The 22,252-nt window shown below is 45.4% G+C and overlaps 1 protein-coding gene across 32 annotated transcripts in view; it reads left to right on the top strand.

The window, feature by feature from the left end:
• Nucleotides 1–14,722, top strand: part of RIMS2 (regulating synaptic membrane exocytosis 2) — a 575,734-nt gene extending 561,012 nt beyond the window's left edge. For all 32 annotated transcript variants that reach the window (XM_075549390.1, XM_075549379.1, XM_075549382.1 and 29 more), the window contains 5 exons: nucleotides 5,559–5,700; nucleotides 9,307–9,419; nucleotides 9,744–9,845; nucleotides 11,032–11,171; nucleotides 11,819–14,722. In XM_075549390.1, the coding sequence (XP_075405505.1) occupies nucleotides 5,559–5,700; nucleotides 9,307–9,419; nucleotides 9,744–9,845; nucleotides 11,032–11,171; nucleotides 11,819–12,037 (716 nt within the window). In that variant the 3' untranslated portion in view covers nucleotides 12,038–14,722. The remainder of the gene's footprint in view (nucleotides 1–5,558; nucleotides 5,701–9,306; nucleotides 9,420–9,743; nucleotides 9,846–11,031; nucleotides 11,172–11,818) is intronic.
• Nucleotides 14,723–22,252: the final 7,530 nt, after the last annotated feature.

The following is a 22,252-nucleotide window of genomic DNA, read 5'->3' as shown; positions in this document are numbered from 1 at the left end:
CCGGAACCAAAGGGAATTATTAATGGTTTTAAGACATGAAACAGTTTTCTACTAAAGAGGAACTAACCACTCAAGGACACAGCTTTCATCCAAGTGAGCTGATAAGCTACAAAGGGACGCTAGGTCCTTCATAGATACTTTTGAATTATCACGAGCCAAAAAACTTGAGAAGTTCCGCTTATTGCATCCTTAAAATGATTTCAGTAAAAATGGCTTCTCTAAATTCAACTTTCTCTAGAAAATGATTTTATTTATATAAAAATGTACAATTAAAATATATTTGTCAATTATATTTAATTATATTAAAAGTTATATTTACTTATTTATGTAAATGGGGAAATGTGTGCCTTCTTGCCTTAAAGCATATAAATTGTTGTTTTCTGCATCAGCCAAAGAAGCATGAAACTTCTTTGATTCCATACATAAGTTTGTATAATTAAGACACTCCTAACCCAAATTAAGTCTGTTTGCAACAGGGGATGAAACCTGGAAGGGAAGAGCAAGCAGAAGTGGGTTCTGAGGAGTCTTGATTTACAAAGATGTTCTTGACACTGAGCTTGGTGTTTCTGATGGAACCTTGTCTTGTTCGTGGGGAGAGTTTCCAAAGGTAGTAAGTAGCAGGAAAGACTATTTGATATGTGTTTCCAGGTCCCTCGGAGAGTGTGTTTGGCTTTCAGTTATTGTTGTGAGAAACCAGGCCCTTAGTCTTTTATTTAATCAAGTGGCCGCTTTGAATTTCAGAGAGTGCCAGGCCAATGAGTCAGCAGACTAGCAGAACCCAGAAACAAGGACACCTCCTGAATCCTGGTTTTATCCTGTGGCATTTTGCATTTCCCGAACTGTTACCTGCAGGCACCGCCTCCAAATGCCCTTTCCCTTAAAATAGCCACCACCAAAGTAGTAAGGCTGAGTTCCTGCCTTACAGGCATTAGTTCTGAGGATGGTTACCTGAGTCTTTTAAACCACCTTAGTACACATGCATATTATGTGTCCATATTTGGGGGGGGTGTAAATACACATTTTAAAAAGTCATGAGTTTGAATTTTTTTTTTAATTTGGCTGGTTAAAATACAAAGGATTCAGAATCTACCTATGTTCATTTGCTCTTGCTCCTTATAGATGATCACAAAATTGCAGCTTAAAACAATACCCAGATGGGTCAGTCACCAATCTGCATTGCAGAGCCAGGCTTTCTGCTCTGGGTCAGCTGGACTGAGTGTCTTGGGAGTCCGGAGGTTTGGAGAAAAGCCTTTCTTGCCAGGCTCACGGGCGTAGCTGGCATAATCCTGGTCGCTCCTTGTGGCCTGAGGTCCCAAGTAGTGCTGCTCTAGCCGGGTCCTGCTCTCATTAACCAGAGGTCCCTGTGCTTGCTTTGCCTTGTCGCCTCCATATTCAAGTCAGCAGCGAGTCCTCGCTCATTTCCTTTCTCTGCCACCACTTACGTCAGTCAACTGGCTGGTAACCCTAATTGCTTTCTTAAAACCCCTTTCGCCATGTACAGTACAGAGTTGTGGGGGCGTCTTAGAATTCAGCCTACCACACTTAGCTTAGAAAGACATTTCCTGTTATATGCTTCGTCTATAGGTCAATTAACATGAAAAGTCCTTTGGAACATTAAATCTGAATCACTATATAGGCTAAATTACTTTGGTTGGGAATGTGATACAAAGCTTTGTTTTGCTGAACAATAAATGCACTTTTTAAATAGGTAAGTCTGTAAATTAACCAGTCAAGGGGATTTTAAAAGCCACATGTTAAGTGGTCATTCTAATGTTTCATCTGTGGGGTAGAGCTCTTCATTTCCATCAGATGACAGCGAGTCGTGTGTCTTCCGGATGTGTCATTTCATGATCTGTCCATGCAGTTGTGAGTCAGCTCACAGATGTCAAAGCCAAAAGAGATCAGAGACCGTATGCCTCCCACTGGAAACCTTCTCACAAACAAAGCAGAGATCCTGAGAGGCAGTGAATCCGAGAAGGGGCAGAACTGGCTAGTTAATAGTAGAGGTTGGCCCAGAGTACACATTTTTCTCTCCTTTATCTGCTCATAATATTAATACTACCATTAATTTAAGGAGCTCTAAAAATGTAACCGGCATTATGCTAGGCTGTGCACACTCTTGAAATACATTATTTGTGTTAATCCTTACAAGTCTGAGATCGCCGTTGCTCCCATCACCGTTTCAGTTTCGGAAAACTGATCCACAGACAGGGTAGGTCCCTTATCTACTTAAGATCCCCCCAGGTGGTAGGGACAGAAAGGGAAAGTGAGGAGAAGCAGTCTGACTCAGGCCTCACCCTCCACAGTGCTCTGCTTCTCTTCAGACCTGCCCTCGTTCGGAGTCAGAGCCTTGCTCATCGGTGTAACCATTGTACCACAAGCAGGTTGCCAGTTCAAACTCACCCAGCCTCTCTCTGGTTCAGAGACCTGGCCATCTTCTTCCATATGCCAGGTAAACCCAGTGGGGTAACTCTCCCCTGTCACGTGGGGTCCCTAAGAATCCGGCAGCACCCAACCACTAAGCTGAATAAGTGATCTACATGCTCACAGTCTGACAATAACTTCAAGGGTAGCAGTGACTTTACAGTGGGGAGACTGCACGCTCTGATAAAGCCACACATGCTGCTGCTGCAGGAAACTGTGGAGCCACCGGGTCCTTAAACGCCTTCTCTGCAAAGTGGGAATTGTTGGAGTCGTAAAGAAGGTGCGAGCCAAAAGCTCTCCATAAACTAAAGGCCTCGAAGCTCGTTTTGCTCTTGATGTTATTTGACAGATGGTAGCAGGTTCTTATCACTCCATATTCACCAGGTTTTCAAGTGACTTTGGCAGCGACGACGACGTTGCAAAGACCAGGTCTTGGAACTTTCAGGAGCCTCACTTTCTCCTTGAGGCGTGGGTAATTTCTCTGTGTAGCCTCCTGCCCCGTGCCTCACTGATTTGTGATCATTGTCCTTTCTCAAAGGCATTCTTCACAGGGCAAGTGTGAAAATGATACGGAGAGGCAGGGGCTCCTTCTGGTCGCATCATGTCTGCCTAGACCTTCCATGATTCCATTTCATACCTGAGCACAGTTTTTGATAAGGCTTTTTAAGACCCCTCACAGAAGCATTCCTTTTAAATCAATGAATGCCCAGGCTGACGCTGCCATCTTCATCCTTTTGTTATTGTGGTTAACATCTTACCCTGTTTGTCTCATGTTTGTGTGATAACATTGTTTTCTTTTTGCATTTTTCACATCTGAAAGTAAATTGTCAACATTATAACATTTCAGTTAAATACTGCATCATGCATCTCTGAGAAGAAAATGATCCTATGTTATATGTTATATAGTATATATTATGCATATTTTCTTCTCGGAGTTTCTTTTGGAAGCCAGTTGGAGTACACTCGTAACGCTCAATGATGTCTTTTGATCTGGAACAACCCCCCTTGTTCGTGTTGTTTGTTTTCATGATGTTGACTCTTTGATGAAGAAACACCACCATTGTTTGAACAACATGCCATGGTCTAGGGACCTGATTGATTGTTTCTTCATTGTCTCATTTGTCTTGTTACTCTGCCCTGGGTTCTTCTACACTGACAGTTGGTTCCAGCGACCTGGTTGGAATTCACATTTTGTATTTGTGTCTAGACCACCTGGGTAGGTTCCTATCAGCAGGCGTTGTAGCAGCGGGATTGCCTAGCGGCTCATACTTGCTTACGATGGTGCTTGCAACCCGTCCTAGCATTAAAATCCACAGTTAATCTATGGATTGATTATTTGACCCATCTTCCTTTCCCGACTTTCCATCTAATGGTAGTAACATCCACCGATGCTTACATTTGACATAGCAAATTGGTCGTTTTCCGATGTTACCATTCCATTTCAGTAATTTGACTGTCAGACCTTTGTGAAGAAGAGCTTTCCCTCATCAAATCGGGAGCCTTTATATTTCCCTACTGTTAATATCAGTACAACATGTTCATTGTCAGTAACCTGGTACTAGCCGAATGTAAGGAACTGAGGTATAGATAAGTCATAACTTATTTTCATATATATCTTTAAAGCATATTGATAGACATTGAAGCTTGCAGTGAATAATAGAACTTGAAGCAATGTTTCAAAATGGTGACTGACTATCCACAGGGTTGGTATAAATGGATTTCCATAAATCACAGGCAGTACCTAATATTTATTGTTCTAAAAGCAAACATATTATTATCAGGCACTAAAAGAGCTTACCATGTGGATGTGCCCCAAAGAGCAAAATAGACGCTGGGTCAATGTAAATACATAGTTAGGTTTGACAGGGAGCAAATAGATACAGCCTCTTGCTTCAGTTATGTCCAACAAATACCTCCCAATCGTTCAGCTTCTAAGGCCCCTAGTAAAATGAGCAGTTTCTCATGTACTAATGACTCCATGATTCCTGTTTGTGGTTGGGTTGCTAGACCATCGCTTCAAATGCTAATGGACGTCCCTTCTTCTGTACTTCTATTCACGGTACCACAAAATCTTCCTCTAAACACCTGTCCTTGCTTCTCCTCGGGTCTCAATTGACCCATTTATTTTAAAAAGCCAGCTCAAGTCCTTCTATTTTTGTGGTTCTCCGTCCTCTCTAACTTCTGGTATCACGTCTTATCTTTATCTTAGGTACTTGATATAGTTTTCTATTTGGTCTTCCAAATCAGATGATCCAAATGGGCTAAGAGCTCCATGAGTAGCCAGAGGTTAGAAGTTCAGATCTACCCAGAGGCACCTTGGACAACAGATCTGGTGATTTGTGTCTGAGAGGTCACAGCCTAAAGAACTTCATGGCCTGGTTCTGCCCTGTGTACTTGGGGGCGCCATGAGTCAGAATTGACGGATCGTGACCAGCACCAACAACAGTGGTCTCTAACTGGCTTCAGTAAATAAATCTCATTTGCAAATCCCCCAAGATCCTTGACACTGAGACTGTCTTGACCCAAAAGTACAAAGCTCTTTCATATGGCATTTATTGCCGGGTTTTCTCATTTCCCTTTGCGGATATTTTTAATTTTTCTAAAAGTTATCCCCAAATGTGAATTTGTTACCAAAGACTTTCTCTCCCTTATAATACTTGTCACCCTACAAAGGTAGATTTTGTTTTTAAAGCTAAAAATAGAAGTTTGGAAGTGCTCATCACCTGCTCTTTGGAAACAGCATGAAGATTTAGTAATTCCTTCACTGCGACAAAAAGCAAAGATCGGGGCAAGGAAATCTGACATTTAGCTGTTACAATGAGAACAAAACAGATTTTATTTTACTCCCGTTGAACCTTTTATGTTCCGAATGCTACCAGTTTGCGCACTGTTTTAAATGGAAATCAAACATGGGGTGTTTTGTGCGTCTTGATGATGATTTTTTAGAAAATGTGCATCCCACTCAAGGAGACATTATCTTTGATCCCTAGTCTCTCTGCCTTCTTAAGAAGCGCCTCCCCTCTGTGTTTTTGCAGCTCTTTTCATCGGACCTCGGAGCAGTTGGCTGGTTTTGGGGGGTTTGGTGGTGCCGGTTACCTCCACTGCGTGACTCCTGCTGTTTTCTGTCTCTGCAGAGGCCGGAGGTAAGAAGCTCCGCAGCACAGTGCAGAGGAGCACGGAGACGGGCCTGGCGGTGGAAATGAGGAACTGGATGACCCGTCAGGCCAGCCGAGAGTCCACCGACGGCAGCATGAACAGCTATAGCTCCGAAGGAAAGTGAGTGAGACTGGTCCAGGACCCTGTGCCTCCTCACTTCCCCTCCCCGGGCCCTGCAGCGCCATCGGCTTCTTCACTGTCGGCTTTCCCGTCGAGAGCACTCTTCTTCCCCTGCCTCGGGACAGCGTGGCCTGTCTGGCTTTTCACGTCAAGGGCGATGGGCTTGGGGAGAACGCGTGTTGCACTGATGGCGCTAAAACGTACGTCTCACAGTAGATGCAAAGAAAAGAGTTGGTTTTGTCTTAAAAATCGCAGAGAAGAGCACACAAAGAATAAGCACAGGTGCCCCAAACGCTAATTAAAAAGAACAAACCTTGTTCCTGGAGTTGCTACTACTAAAAAAATATGAAGTGCTGAAACATGCTTCTTACCATCAGGCAGTCGTAATGTTTAGATAAATGTCGCAGCCAAGCATAGAAAATGCCACCAGGGAAGGGGGCGCACGTCTCTTCAAATCAGCTGCCTCTGAGATCTTTTTGTAAAAGTATTTGTAAAGACTGTGTAGCCCTGCTGTCAGCAAACTGGCAATCATAAGCAACTTGTGACCCATAGGCAGGTGTAGAAGAACTCTGAAAGAGGAAAGTGGGGTTAGTGACCCTGCCCGTCCTCACCATGGCCTCACGAGATCTTGAGAGAACATGCATGGCCAGGTCACCCATGTGAGCCCATAGAAGTTGCTGGCATAGATTGATGATGTGCCCTAAGGATAATTGGGCTTAGCAAGACCAATTTCATCCAGTTACAGGCAGGATTATATAGGAAGAAATTCAAATACATGGATTAACTGAATATTTGTGGATGGGGTGAGAAATGGATCTTACGTTAACCCAGGAAACTTTTTTTTTTTAAAGGGTCAAGTCTAAAATAAATGTGTATTGAGCACCTGATGGTAAAGCACCATGTGCTTCATGGTTCTCGACCTGAGGGTCGCAGCCCCTTTGGAGGTCCAACAACCCTTTCACAGGGTGGTCCAATTCATAACAGTGTCAAAATGACAGTTATGAAGTAACAACAAAAATAATTTAAGGGTTGGGGGTCACCACAACATGAGGAACGGTATGAAAGGGTCGCAGCGTTCGGAAGGTCGAGAGCCATGTGCTAAAGAGAGAAGAAGGGTTTAATCTTTAACCTCTGCACTCCAGGCATTGATAGTCTCCTTGGAGAAGTGAGACCAATCCCCACACGTTTATTCAACAGATCTTCCCCAGCCTGTCTGTGTTCCAGGCACGATGCTAGGAATCGGAGGCTCTGAGCTGTAGACGGCAGACACTATTAGTTGGTGGTGAAGTCCAGGGACTTTGGATCACAAGGGGTATAGATTCTCATCTGTTTGGGCTAGGAGGGGAAATTGTACGTCACATTTGAGTACTACATAAACTTGGATGAGTTACATTTTAACTGATGGATTGATGGCACTTCACAAGTATTTGTTGAGTATGATCATTCTAATGGGGAAGGTAGACAATAAGACAAATTATTGAAATATATGAACATGTAATTTTGTAAAAAAATGTATTAGTAATTCCTTTGAGGATCTTTTGAGAGAAATAATGCAAGAGGAGAGATGGTAAAGGGTGGGATTTGGTTTTGTATAAAGAAGCAGGGAAAGGAGCCCTTAGTGCAAAGAGTTAACCCACTTGGCTACTAACCTAAAAGGTTAGAGGTTCTAGCCCATTCAGAGGCACCTTCAAGACCTGGTGATCTTCTTCCAAAAAATCAGCAGTGGCACCCCTGTGTAGCATGTTGTTGCCATTAGTCATAATCAACTATTACGCACAGTCGAGTGGAGTGCAGAAGGACGTGGGCGGGCCATCTGGATATTTAAGCGCATTCTAAACTGAGGCAGTGAGGAAGGGCAGTATTGTCCGGAAGGACAAGAGGCTAACAGATGTGGAGTGAAGTATTGGGGCAGGTGGAGCGCAGATTATGTGGCGTGGTGTCTTTGTAAGGACTTGGCTTTTTACCCCAAGGGGAATGTGAGCACTTTGGAGGGTTCTGACGTGGCGTGACCTCGGTGATCACGCATCCCTCTGACTGGTGTAATGGAGAGGGATGAGGGTAGCAACAGGGTGGCCAGTCAGAAGCTTGTTGGAATAATTCAGAAGATAGATAATGGCCAGAGTGATATCATCAGGGAGCCCAATCATGTTTGTATTTTGACAGCAGCACCAATAAGATTAATTGCTGCATTTGATACAGGCAATTGGAGGGAAAGTCCCTGGCTGAAGCAAATGAGTTGCACCCAAGTGCCAATGTAAAGATAGGTGTTTGGAGCCCACCCACCAGTACCACAGACGACAGTGGGGACTGGCTGCCATTAAATGATGGCCCGGGAAGCCCTGGACACCAACCAGTTCCACTCTTTAACACATGGGCTCACCAAGAGTCAAAGTCGAGTTGGTGGCAACTAACAGCAGGCTGCTGACGACAAGGTCAGCAGTCGCAAACCACCAGCCACTCCACAGAAGAAAGATGAGGCTTTCCATTTCCATAAGGATTTACAGTCTCTGAAACCCACAGCGGCTCCACTCTCTTCTACAGGGTCACTGTGAGTCAGAGTCAGCTCAGTGTCCGTGAGTTCAGTTTGAGTTGAAACAACAGCCAAGAGAGAAAGAAGGGGGGCAGGAAAGATATCTCCAAGGTGGAACCGTGCAACATTAAGTTTCCATTTATCCAGACGGGGCATCCTTTGAGGAGGACAGAGTTGGGTTTTATTGTTGTTTGTTTCTTAATGGGAGGCAATACAAGAGGCTCAGTGCAGAACACGTTTTTCAGGTGCCTACAATGAGAAAGAGGGGTTTTATGTAGCAAGAGAGACTGAGGCAGAGTATCCAAAGAAGAAAACCAAGAGCCCAGGGAGAACAGATTGGAGAAAGTGTTTGGGGGAAGAGTCATGGCTTGGTTGTCCCAACGGCTGGTAGGGGTCAAGTCAGAGAAGGGCTGATCGCTGCATTCAGCACAGTGGGCCTTGGATGACCTTGATTAGAGAAACTGGTGGAATGGTCCAGGCGAAAAGGCGATTAAAGTTTCAACCGGGAATGAGGGGAGAGAAATGGAAGACAGCACAGAGAGACAACTTCGTCAAGGAATTTCATTGAAAAGAGAAGGGAGAGATCGTGAGGTGGCAGCTAGAGAGGAAGATGGGGCAGGAAAGGGATTTTATTTGTTTAAGGTGGAAAAAATAGGTGCATGCTGATAGGGTCCCTGTGAATCAGCATTCACTCGATGGCACTGAGTTTCTTGGGCTTTGGGTTTGGAGGGGAATGGTCCAGAAACTTCTTCATCTGTCACATGAATGCAGTCATGTGACATGTAGCAAGTGCTCACTGGGTCTTGACTGTTCGTGGTAGAAAGCACAGTCCCTGCCTCTGAACCAAGGGAGAGAAAGGCACACTCCAGCCGCCCGTGACTGTGTGGAAGTGCTTTGGGTAGTCGGCATGGCCAGCCAGAAACTATGGCCCGAGAGCCATCGAAAGTAGAGTGGGGCTTGGGATTCAGTAACTGTAAGTGATAAAGTCACGGTGCAGGATGCTCTGTCCCAGGAAGGAGGCCTGAGGTGAAACCCAGGGTGGAAAGCTGAACTCTCATTTGTTGTATTGCTTCTAGTCTGATTTTCCCTGGCGTCCGCTTGGCCTCTGATAGCCAATTCAGTGATTTTTTGGATGGCCTTGGTCCTGCCCAGCTCGTCGGCCGCCAGACGTTGGCCACACCTGCAATGGGTAAGACGCGTCTCTCTCCTGGCTGTTCTTTCAGTTTATCGCGTTACGTCATCCTCTACCTGTCCCAGAGCCTTTCACGCCATCCCGAAAAATGGAGTACCTCAGCTCCACCATGAGACGGGTTCAACTAATGTGTGTTCTACCCTAAGTCATACTGCCTTTTGAAGTAACACAGTGTTCACACAACATGTGAAATACATTTGCAGTTTTTAAAATGTGTGGGAAATAATGAAGGGTTATTAAGCCAAGGTCTTTGGCGTAAGCGTGCCTCTCACTGCGTGGAGATGCTGAGGAGCATTTTGTTTCTTTCCCACGTGCCCTTAGGTGACATTCAGGTCGGAATGATGGACAAAAAAGGACAGTTGGAGGTGGAGATCATCCGGGCCCGTGGCCTTGTTGTCAAACCAGGTTCCAAGACACTGCCAGGTAAAACAGATTTTTCTGTGGTAATTCCCATTTAGAGCCTGGAGATGTTAGCCAATGCTTCAGTGGGTGCTCCGTGTATCGAGGCAAACAGATGAGTCAATTATATGCCTGGTTTGGGGCAAGCATAGTTTGTGTCTCTCCTGAGGGAGCATTTTGTGGGGGTGGTCTGGTACGGATATACTTTACTTGTTCAATAAGTACCTACGTGGTAGAAAGTACTGCAAAATAAGCATCCCCACGCAGAAATCACTCCATTCCTTTGTTTATCCAGACCTGCAGCCTTCTTGGGGTTTCTTCGGGTTCCCATAGACACAGTCTCCCAAGCAGCCTAAGTCTACAAGGGCTGGACATTTTCACGCTAACACGTATGCTTCCTGTCATGTCTAAGGAGAAAGAGACCCTAGTGTGACTTTCTGTCATGGTGCCACATACTCACTGCAGAAGTGTCCTTAAAGCCTAAGATGCTGTAAGTCATAGACAAGGATGTGCAAAGCAATTAGGACAGATTCTGAAATTTGGTTTCTTACCTCAGCACCTGCACTGATTCACTTAACATTTTGAAAGTCTATCCCTGCAGAAGTTTGAGATTATGTTACCCTATTATACAATCTCGCAGTGGTGATTCTAAGACTGCTGTGTTTATAAAGCTCTTGGAACTCGCCCACTCCTTCTGTTCTTTAGACTATCATGATTTCTACATGCATGGAAGTAGTTCTCATGAGCTGTCTTGTCAGACAAATTTCAAGCCATACAATTCCTAATGAGTTGCCTCGTCCCAGCTCAGTTGAACAGATGGGATCGCACCATATCCCTCTCTCAGATGCCAACAAATCCAACAAACACACCCCTTTGAGTGGAAACGAAATAATTTGTGGCAATGTGTGAGTAAACAATACATCTTGGCATGTGTAATTAAGTGGAAGAATTGGTAAGGAAGTACTTCACCTTACTGAATCTGAACCTTGCTCATCTCTAATCCCAGCTGATGGGAGGACACGTCGTCATCAACTCAGAGACTGTGTCAACTTCACCCAAAACTACTGGGCTGGCTGGTAACCATCCTGGTTTAGCTAATGATTTTGACAGCACGTGGAAGCCCTCCCAGCCGCGCGGTCACACCGGAGTGGGCAGGGCTTGATCCACCACGGGCCGCTCCTCACGACTCCTCTGTGTTTTCTTCCCTAAGCACCGTACGTCAAGGTGTATCTGTTAGACAACGGAGTCTGCATAGCCAAAAAGAAAACAAAGGTGGCGAGGAAAACGCTGGAGCCCCTGTACCAGCAGCTCTTGTCATTTGAAGAGAGCCCGCAAGGAAAAGTTTTACAGGTATTTACTGGATTTTCATTCCTTACCTGCCTAAGAAAGCATTTTTATGTGCAGTCAGACCTTATTGTCAACATTTTTTCAATCATTGTTCTCCTTGGTTCTCACCAATGGAAAGCTGTGGAGTTTAAAGCCGTAGCCAGTTCTTTGAACCACTCGCCGGCCACGTGGTTGCCTTTCAAGTGACCCCTCGGCATGCACACCCCGTGTCACACAGCAGTCCAGCGCCCCAACGTGCTTAGGATCTTCACACGCGCACGGTGCTTCAAATGCACCTGGGCATCCCAGCAGTTGGCTGGGATTAGACACCGTCATGAGATGCAGCCATTCGACTTCATAGGCGTCCCCTGGGCAGAGCAGAGGTTGAGCATTTGACTACTCACCTAAAGGTTGCCACTGCAGACCCACCCAGGGACGCCGCTGAGCAAAGGCCTGGCCGCCTGCTTTGGAAAGGTGACCGCCATGGAAGCCCTAGGGGGTCCCTTGTGCTTTGGCGCCCCTGGGGCTCCTTCCCCAGCAACTCTGTAGCCCGAGGTTTGATGTCAGAGCCCGGACGGACTGGATTCCAGTGTGGTCTGCAAGTTGGTCTTGGGCGATTGTTAGGACGTGGCGATGCTGATTGGCCTCTCCTTTCTGTTTTGTTCTAACAGATCATTGTCTGGGGCGACTACGGCCGCATGGATCACAAATCCTTCATGGGAGTGGCCCAGATACTTTTAGACGAACTGGAGCTCTCCAATATGGTTATTGGATGGTTCAAACTCTTCCCCCCTTCATCCCTAGTAGATCCGACCTTGGCCCCTCTGACAAGAAGAGCTTCCCAGTCATCCCTGGAAAGTTCCACCGGACCTTCTTACTCTCGTTCATAGCAGCTGTCAATCTGTTGTCACAGCAACCAGCGTTACAAACCACCACCACACAACACAACAAACCACAGGTCGCAGACCCTGGTAACACTGCATGCTTCGTGTGTGTCTTCTGAGCCTGTGTCCAGGGATCCAGAGTGATCCTGCGTTCTCAGAGGAAGTTGCACACATTGTGCCCTACCGAAGGCCCTCGGGTGACAGCAGAGCTTGGAAGAGCTGCCAGGTGCGCAGTCCAACGCCACTCGAGTTTTCCGTCCAATCTGAAGCCATGGGTTAGAACCTAAAGGATCAGTCCGTTTCATGCGACAGTTGCCCTTTTCGATGGCACCTCTATATTTTTATCATTCCTTTTTCTTCATTTCTCTGACCCTCAAAGCCCTGTTATGCCACAGAATTGGGGCTAGCCGGCTGTGAAGCCAAGGGACAGGGTCCAGGAGAGAAGTTCCAGGAAGCGTGGGTGGAGAGCAGGGGACCCAAGAAGGGGTCAGAAGGAGTCCTCCCCGCCTCTGGACAGTGACCAGGAGTGGCCCGGCGAATCCAGGCCAGTCATTCACCAATGCCAAGATGGGCGGAACTCTGAAGAAACGAGCTCTGTGGCTACACTGTACCGAATGAAATTACAGAGACCTTTTTTTTTTTTTGCATGGACACAGATTAGCTGAATACTTAAAATTATTTTCTTGGGGCTGCAACTTGCAAAAAAATAAAAATAAAAATAAAAATCAGCCATTTTCAATAATTTATATTATTTTTAAAAATAAATTTCATTAGTGCATGGTTTTAAAAGGGGGAGAGAATGCCACAGGGTGATACCAAGTCACACCGCGTTTAGTCTTTAATCACAGTCTGTGTTTTGGCAGACATTACAAAGGAAAAGTCTTTCTCGAAGATTCTTAAAATCCTCTTTATGTGACAAATGCATATAATATGCTCCATTTATTTCATGTTAAATATATAAAGTCTTATAATGGTCAATATTATGTGCAGATTGTTCACATCTCCCTTCCTCTTCTCTAACCTCACCTTTCCCCTTCTTCCTCTTGTAATCTTTTCTTTGACTTCTCCATAGCACAGTGAACCTTACACTGGAAGATGAAACAGCAATGACCAGGTTTTGACCCAGTCTGCTCTTAGACCCCATATATGATTCAGGGCTGTAGATGCTTCTGAGTTTCTAAAAACCAAAGGGGAAAAACAACCAAATGAAGCAACTAAGTCAGAGCTTTATTTCAAACATGTTGAAAAGGATTTTGCAACACGACTTGGGAGTACATTAAAGTCCGCCGGCGTGTATTTGATAAAAAAGACATTTGAACTTTTGCTGTTTTACTGTACAGTGCATGGTAATTTTTTTTCACCTTTGAAAATTCAGGAAAAATCATATGGCCATTGTAATATCTTATAAATTTATTTTGAGCACCAGCATTCTCCACACAGGGGTTAAAGTATTATTTCTAAGTGGTCTGAACTTTGGGTTCCTTTTTAATTGATCAAAGCAGTTTCTTTAGCCAGTTTCTATTTACTCCGTGAATAGAGACACTGCTGAAAATGTGGGAACCCTGAGACACGGGGCTGTTTCTTAATTCATTTTTCTGTCGTAAAAGTCAATTTTTTCACAAATTATATTTCTAAAGAAATAGAGTAGGCATAAATTTGAAACAAATGATTTTAAAGCTCCAATTTTTAGGTGACAAGAAAAGAAGACATTATGTCTACTAGTTCGTCTTCGATGCCATCACCAATAATCCTCTCAAAGCAACTCCCCTAAAGTCAGAACCCCCACCTGTTCTCACAGGCAGTTGTTACCATTGGGTGGCGCTGCAAGGTCAAATTTCTCCTCCGTCCCCTGCTTAGAGGAGAAGTCACTGGTGGTGGGTGTAATAAATCCCCCCACACTCTCTGGGTCTTTATGTAAACTTTGATGGCGCTTTCTTATCAATTGATTTTAATTGATTGCAACAACTTGGGAAATCCACACCCCCTTACTTAACTTTACCATGAAGGCCATGCACACTAAAATGCGTTTTCTTTTGACTTTCGGGTTTTTTTTAATTCAGTGCTGACCATGAAAAATGATCATGCTTGAAATGGTGCAAAAGTTACAATGAGTATCACTAAAAATGCCTTTTCTCTATGTGGTGCAATATGAAACACTCCGAGACAACTGCGTCTCGTCCTCTGCGGTGGACCCGGGTCAGGTTGCTAAGGGAAGGGGTAAGAAGTCTGCTAGAATAATGTAGGCGCCTGTGCACCAGCACAACGGATTTGATAGAGCCCTCGCGTCTGTACTCTCCCCCAGGAGAAGCGTTTGCCATTGTCCTCACCCTAAGAGGCAGTCCCATAGTCTTTTGTGCATATTCCTATATAAAGATTATTTCTAATTTTAATAAGAAAGACACCACCGTATGGCATCTTTGTACATACTTGTCATTATGCAGTATTTATTTAAAAGTTGGTGGATTTGTTTTTTTTAAGTTTCACATGTCTGCACCTCAACTTGTGGTTTAGTCATGTAAACAGCACTTTCCCGGTGACCATGGCTGCCCTGTACATAATATGTTTTAAAAGTAAAGGGACTTCCAGTTGGGGGCAAACAAACAAGCACAGGGCAGATTAGTCCTGTGACGAACACCCACTACTGTAAATCAAATTCATTCTGGTGATGGTATTTAACACTTTAAATAAAACATTTTCTTTACATACGTTGTATGCATGGCTTTCTCTGACATCCTCTTCTCCCCTTGCCTCCCCAAATCTGCCATAGCTCATGCCCCAAAGCCACACGCCCCCTTTTAGACAAGGGTATGCTCTCTCTCTACTTCTCAATAACAGAAATGGACTGCCACAAGGGATCGAGGTGATTTCTGATGGAATGACTCAGCAGCTCACAGTTGTCATGAGTGGGGGGTGGGGTGAGATGTCTGATGTGCTCTTGGCCTTCCCAGAGAGCTGAGTCACGGAGGAAGGATGCCCGGGGCTCTCTTCCTTGGCTGACCAGGAGAGTGGCAGTGGGCTGTGTGCTGATGTGTTTTGATAGAAGTGTCAGTTCGACTTTGGGGTGAGGGTGCATTTTCCAGCGGGGAGACACGTGTCATGACTTGATCGATGACAGCCTGTCCAGAGGTTGGCGCCTGTTTTGAGACTGTAGTGGCGGGAAGGTTCTCCTCTTTCTAGGGCGCTTTTTCAATGAGGGCTGGGGGTGGGGCGGGTAGCATCTGACTTCAGATGGGAGAATGCTCTTAAATGGAGGAGCCATTTTGGATTTGTGTTTCCTTATGTCTTCCAAGAAGGCCATCTCATTGCCAAGGGCTCAGTTCCACTCCAGTCCCCTCCTACTATCCATACTCGTGGTCATGATTCAGTATCCCCTTGAGAACATAGTAAGCTACCTGTTCAGCTGCTAACTGAAGACTTAGAGCAGTGGTTCTCAACCTGTGGGTCGTGACCCCTTTGGGGGGTCGAACGACCCTTTCACAGGGGTTGCCTGATTCATAACAGTAGCAAAATTATAGAAGTAGCAATGAAAATAATTTGTGGCTGGGCGGTCACCACAACATGAACTTTATTAAAGGGTGGCGGCATTGGGAAGGTTGAGAACCACTGTCCCAGAGTTATGTAAAGTGCCCAAGGAAAGAGATTCTTTGGTGAGGATTCATAGAAATGTGCTGCAAATTGGTGGGAAGACACAAACTTTCATTTAAAGACGTGGCTTGGCTTCGGGCAAGTCGCAGAACCTCTGAGAGCCTGTGGGGTCCTTAAAGGGGAAAAAGAAGACAGCAACCACGGGAGGCATTACCACTTCAAGGTTAATAATGCATATTATTTTGCGTTGGGGTGGAATTCAATCAATATGAATATCGACGTCGCACAACATCGGCCTCTGATACTAGTGACTGTTTCCATGGGCCTCATCTCCGGTTTTACAATGCTTTTGATGGCTTCCTGATTTCCAGTTGAATCACTTCTCCAAGGTCTACACAAGGGAAGAGCAATAAAAATGCTTTGGCATTTGGCCTCTTCATTCCCTGAGCCTGCCCTTTGCCTAACTCCTTGGCCCTAAACAAATTAAAGGGGCACTTATTAATGCCACTGTCTTTCCAGTCTCCTTGAATTCCAGCTTTCGGCCTCCTGTCACTCTTGTGGGCACATGCCCCGTTCCTCTGTCCTCCCACTTTGGGACCCCTGCAGTCTCGTTTCTTATTTGTTAACATCTGCGCTTAGCCCTGAGGCATAATCGCTACACACACACACACACACACACATACACACACATTCATAGATCCATGCATATGGCTTGCTTTGTCGTTTTGTCCTCCTTGGAACGTTTGAAAATGAACATATCCCCCAACACAGCCGGCATGCCTCTGTGGCCCTTACTATTCCTGCCAGAGGGTCTTCCTTAGATCCTCTGAGTTTTTTTTCACATGCTATTTAAATAATCTAGGACCTACAGCTGAACATTGCCACCATCCCCTTTCCTCACCAATGATTATAAACTAGTCCGAAGTTTGTGACTGACGCCTGCATCAGACACCGATTGTGTTGTTACTCTTATGGTTGTAATGACAGCTGTTGGTTGGTTTCTGACTGCCATTGACTCCGTTCGGCCTTGCGCCGTCTGAGCTCCATAACCCATCTACAAAATGTGAATCTCACTGGGTGGGTGTGGGGATTTGGTGACGTAAAGCATAGAAAGCCTGTAGCATCGTGTGCGGCATCTGCTCAGCCCACACAAATGCCAGCCCTGAAGAGCATCATATATCCATCAGTTTGCTCTTCCTTGGTCTGTCTCGTGGAAGGCACGGGTCCTCCGGAGGAAGCAAACAATGCCCTCCGGATTGGGGCACCAGCAGCTGGGGTTAGAGGCAGGTCTGCTGAGGGACCTAATAGCAAATCTGTCTAATCTTTCTGAGAGAGGGTTGTACCCTGCAGTGGGCTCAGCAGCTTGCTACCCGGGGCTGCATGACAAAGACCCAGTGAGGAATTCCAAGCAGCAAGGAGCTCAGAACCTCCTCAGAAACAAGCAGCCTGGCTTAGAAGCCACTGGCAGCCATCCAAAGCCCAGGAGCTTAAAATTACCCTGGGAGAGTTTCACTCCCCGTGAGTTTGTTCTGTGCGTCTTGGAGAGTCCAGAGCTGGGAGAGGAAGTCTTAGCTCTTGGAAGATAACCTTAGATGGGAGCAGGACGACCTCAGGACCTCTTAGGAAGGCCCTTGGCATTCCTTATCATGCAGTTTCTCTGCTTATTTCTGAAGTAAGAGAAGGCTGCACCCTGTTCTGGATGTCACCTCGGTCTGGACTCTCTCTTCTGTCATAGGTCTGGCTGGTCGACTGCTGGGGGCTGCTTGGGTAGGTACGCAGTCACCCAAGCATTTTAAGATCCCCTACGGATTACCCTGGATTCCTAAACGTGCTGGGATCCTCACTCACCCTGTGAACCCCTGATGACCCTGGGGACGGGTAAACAGTCACGACGACAAAAAGCGGTGCTTAGTCGACAGCCGTAAGCCTTTTTTTGCAAATCTCAGGCTCTTGCAGGGTAATGTGAGCGGATGGAAGAAGGTCTATGTCTCCCAAGCTGGAAGAACAATAATATATAATTCTGTCGAGGGTCTTCCCGAAGTGTTGTGTGTTCCCTGAATGTCAAGGAGAGGGATCCTGGCTGGTTTCCACCAGCACAAAGGCTGGCAGTTTGAAGCCACCCAGTCACACAGCGTGTCGTAGTTACATAATCTGGTGTCAATTTGAGGATTTAGAGTAAAGGGGTGGAATCTAGGCGATCAATCAGGTCATAGCCAATGAGGTTTCTGCATGGGCATGACCTTCTGAGGATTCTGGGAACTCCTGTATTCCTCCTTGGAGATGGGAGACATTCTCACTCCCTGCGAGCCATCCTTGTGGAGAAGCCACATGAAGAGTCCTGCCAGCTCTGAGATGCTTACAGTGCCACTGGATCCACAAGACTTCCCACTGGCCTGTGACCTTCATGCATTCAGCAATGTTCCATGTGTTGCGTGAGTCTGAAGAGAAATTTATAGATTGGTATTGGACCTATGGGCTAATATCGGACTTTATGGACTTGATCTGGACTGGGCTGGGATGTTTTCTCAACTGTTCTTGTATATGAAACCCTTTCTTGTACACACACGAGTGTCTATGCATTTGTTTCTCGAGTCTACTCAGAATAACACACAGTGAAAAGGAAGACCTGTGATCTACTCTCATAAAAGCTTATAACCAGGAGAAGCCTATGGACCTCAGTCCTGCTCGGGACCTCACGGGTTTCCATGAGCTTGGAATTGACTCGAAACAGGTCATGGAAGAGGCCGCCCCTCCTATGGCCAGAGTAGACATGGGAGTGGGCCAACCACACCAGCAGAGAAAGGGCCACAGGAGCTATGAGACAGAAAGGTCTTTCTTCTAGAAAATGCTAAGTACCATGGGAATGCCCTGCATGGTGTGTGCCCCCCTTTTGTGCGTATCATTTCATTATCAACTAGTCTCCATCATTTCTGAGAAGGTAGCCATTGTTCGTATCCTTTCTGGTAACTTTAAAAACATACGGAACTACTGTTTAGCTTTTTCCTTCATCTTTCCTTTTCTCCATCATCATCATCATCGGTTTGGTTCCATGTACCTGAGTGTAGTCTATATTTAAAGGACATGAAGTGACAGTGACAGATGTGTTCTTTCAGTCTGGCCAAACTGGTTTCATTCTGTTAGGCCAGGGCTGCCTCAAGGGTGAACTTAGTCTTAAGACTTGGCCTGTATACTTAGGCGTAGTCTTTCTAGGGTCACAGCTGACTTATCTGAAGTGCTCCACGCGTGGTCTCCACTCTGGACTGGAGTTCCAATGTCTCCAAGTATCTCCTTTCAGTTGTCATCCTCACCCTAGCTGATCTCCGCTGGCTAGCCCCCGTGCTCTCTTGTCCTTCCATCCTTCCATACCCAGGGAGACCCTCACACCTCCTCCTGTAAACACCCTCTGCATAGCCCTCTTTTCTGGTTCTCGGGTCTAGAAATTCCAGCTACTTCAGCACCCAGAGCTCTTTTTCTGAGTCCATAGCTCAGCAGAACCACCACCTCCCTCTGCTGTGTCAGCTTGTCCCCAGTCAGGAAGCCAAGTCCCCCTGTGAGAAGGCACTCGCCTTCTGTGGTTCCTGTCTTCCAGATCACTGCCCTATACGGGGGTAGTCTGGCACCTAAAAGCAGTCACAGTGGATGATTTGTTCATTTTTCTAGCTGTCTTTGGGGGTAAGATGAGCCTAATGTGTGCGTTTATGGCTAGTAGGAGAAATCCACTGCCAGAACTTATTTTTATGGGTAACACTAGTGACAGTACCATAATAACATTGAGTATCTTGTGTTTTATAAAAACAAATTAATGACTATTTGTCAAACACAACCCAAATAAAAACAAGCAGTGCACCAGAACAGGGAAAAGTCTCAACTATTAAGAACAGATGTGTTACCTGAAGTTCAGCGATTTTTTTTCCCCTCACCATACCAGATCTAATCCACTTGACTTTAAGTCTTAGTGTGTGAAATTGCGCCAGTGCTCCTCAAACTTGCATGTGCACCAAGAAGACCTTGATACAACAGAAATCTCTGACAATGTTTATTAGTGGCTACCAGAGGCAGGAGCAAGGGGAAGGAGGAGAGCTAATCTTTAGGAAGCTCTGTTTCCTAAAGTAGTTATGGTGTTGGATATTTGGCAATGGATACTGGTGATTGCTATACAAGATAATTAATGTCATTGATGTCACTGAACTGTAAACGTGGGAAAAGAATATTGAGTGATGTATGCATATGTTTATACACATAGCTCTATGAGGGGGCTTCAAAATGTTCATGAAAATTCCATTATCTTCTCATTCCACTCTTCTAATAGTTTTGAAGTTTGCATATATATATATATATATATATATATATATATATATATATATATATATATATATATATAGGCCCTATTGCCAGAGTCACATCTAGTAAGTGGAGATGCTGGGATATAAATCCACCATCTGGCTCTCTGGAGTCTGTAATTCTAACTACACAGTCTATCATTTTTAAAATCAGTATATTATATTTTTCATTTTTTATAATAAAAATAAAATTTATTGTAATCAAAATACTCAATAAGAATCACTCGTGATATCTCCGTACATTTCTCTTTTTCCCCAACAGTTTCATTGGTATTTCTTATAATATGCTATGGTGATGAAAAACAGGTGCATACAAGAAGAATTCCTCTCATGATTGGATACTCTCTACGTGCTGTACCCCATAGCAGTTGTGTAAGGTAGTTATTGTTCCCCTTGTTAAGAAACCCTGGGGGCTCAGTGAGTTACACACTGGGCTGCTAACTCCGAGGCCAGCGCTTGGAAACCACGGGCTGCTCTGAGGCAGGCTGACACGGTCTCTGCTCCCATAGAGGTTGACAGCCGTGGAAACCCACTGGGGCAGTTCTGCTGTGTTCTGTGAGGTCGCTTTGAATTGGAATCAACTCAATGGCAGTGAGTGTGGTTTGGTTTGAGTTTTCTTTCACATGCATTGAAACTCAGACTCAGAGAAGTTAAGCAATTTGCAGATAGATCGTAAATATCATGCCATGGGTCTGACTTCAGTGGGGGTGGAAAGAGATAAGCCTATGAGCAAAACACATGGCATGATGTTGATGGACTGGTCTTTGTGGCATCTTGTCCCTCTACTTTGGGAACTGGAATTCACATTTCCAAGAGTTGCCCAGGCAGTGGGGTTGCTGCCGGTCTGGTGTAGAGCATTGGTGTAGCACGTTCTCACTGCAAAGTCACTGTTGGCGTTGATGAAACACCAACTGCATTGCAACGCAGTGCTTTACAGCATCCTGCCGTCCTTGTCTCCAGGGTTAGATGGGAGGGGTTGATGCCCAATAAGCCGACAGCCCCAAACGAGGAGGAAGTCATAAGGGAGACATTACATGAACAACTTTTACCTATTATTCGTGGAAGAAATGACAGCATGGGGATTTGAGGGTTTCAAGTCGCTTCTCCAGCACTTACTGGGCTGTGAGTTAACAACCATGAGGATCCAACGGGCCTAGTGATGTTTGTTTAATACACTAAGCTTGGGAAAAGCTAATGATGGCGAGCTACAGATGTTCCTCACACTGGCGTAGTTATCCTCACCAGCACATAATTCAGATAAAATGAAATTTCATAACCCTTGGGTGGTTCATTTTTTATTCGTTGCAAATTGAAGGGGGAAAAAGAGGAAAAAATAACACTAATTATTACTTCGGATTCATAGAGCCCTTTATCGAAACATGAAAATCCCACCTGAATTCTCTTCACGAAGTCATACAACTTGGCTGTGAATTCGTCCCTGGGCTATTTCTTCACTAATGTATACACACTACCCCGTGGGGAAGGCAATCACATCCGTGATCTTGGTCAAGGGAGTGTGGAGAAACAGAACCAGGGAGGTATTAAGATACTTAGGAATTGGCTGGTGAGGTTATTTAGGTGACAGGGAGGCTGGCAAGTCTAAAATACATAGGGCAGGTGAGGGTAAGAAAGAAGAGATCGGGAGGTTGGGCAACATATCTATCATCTGGAAGAAGACTATACCCTATGGAGAACTCTCCGTTTTCTCATTAGGCCTTCAGGTGATTGGATGAGACCGACTCACGTGATGGAGGGCCATCTGCGTTAACGAAGGCCCACTAGTCCATCCCTGTAGCGCGTCATAACAGCACCTGGACCACTGTGTAACCAAGCATCTGACAGCATAGCCCAGACGGTAAAAGTGAGCCATCAGTCAGGATACAGCCCGATGCACGGGAAGCTCACTGCCCAGTAGGAGAGCTGGAACTGGGGGAAAGAAGAAAAAGAAGGGACCGAGAGGGCTGCTTGAGGTAGCAAGCCAAGCTACTCTGCCCAATCGATCCCCACCCAGTTTTTCAAATTCCTTCTTTCCTTTCATATTTATTGAGCACTGACTCTGGCCAAACCCCGCCTCAGGAGCTGGAGAGCAAACGAGCAAGATGTGTGTTTACTGTTCCCACGGAGCTTATCGTGTGTGGGGGCAGACCCACAATAAATAAACGAGCAAAGAAAGGAATACATGAAAAAAGATCATTTCCGATTATAGTTAGCACTGATAAAAAATAAAGCAGGCGACGGGAGAGGGACCGACAGGGTGGGCATAGGGCGGTCCTGCCCTGGGCCCGGGGAAGCTCTC

Source organism: Tenrec ecaudatus, chromosome 5 (assembly GCF_050624435.1).
Source record: "Tenrec ecaudatus isolate mTenEca1 chromosome 5, mTenEca1.hap1, whole genome shotgun sequence".
In the NCBI taxonomy this organism is placed as follows: domain Eukaryota; kingdom Metazoa; phylum Chordata; class Mammalia; order Afrosoricida; family Tenrecidae; genus Tenrec; species Tenrec ecaudatus.
The sequence above is the reverse complement of the archived record's forward strand: the minus strand, read 5'-3'. Positions and strand labels throughout refer to the sequence as shown.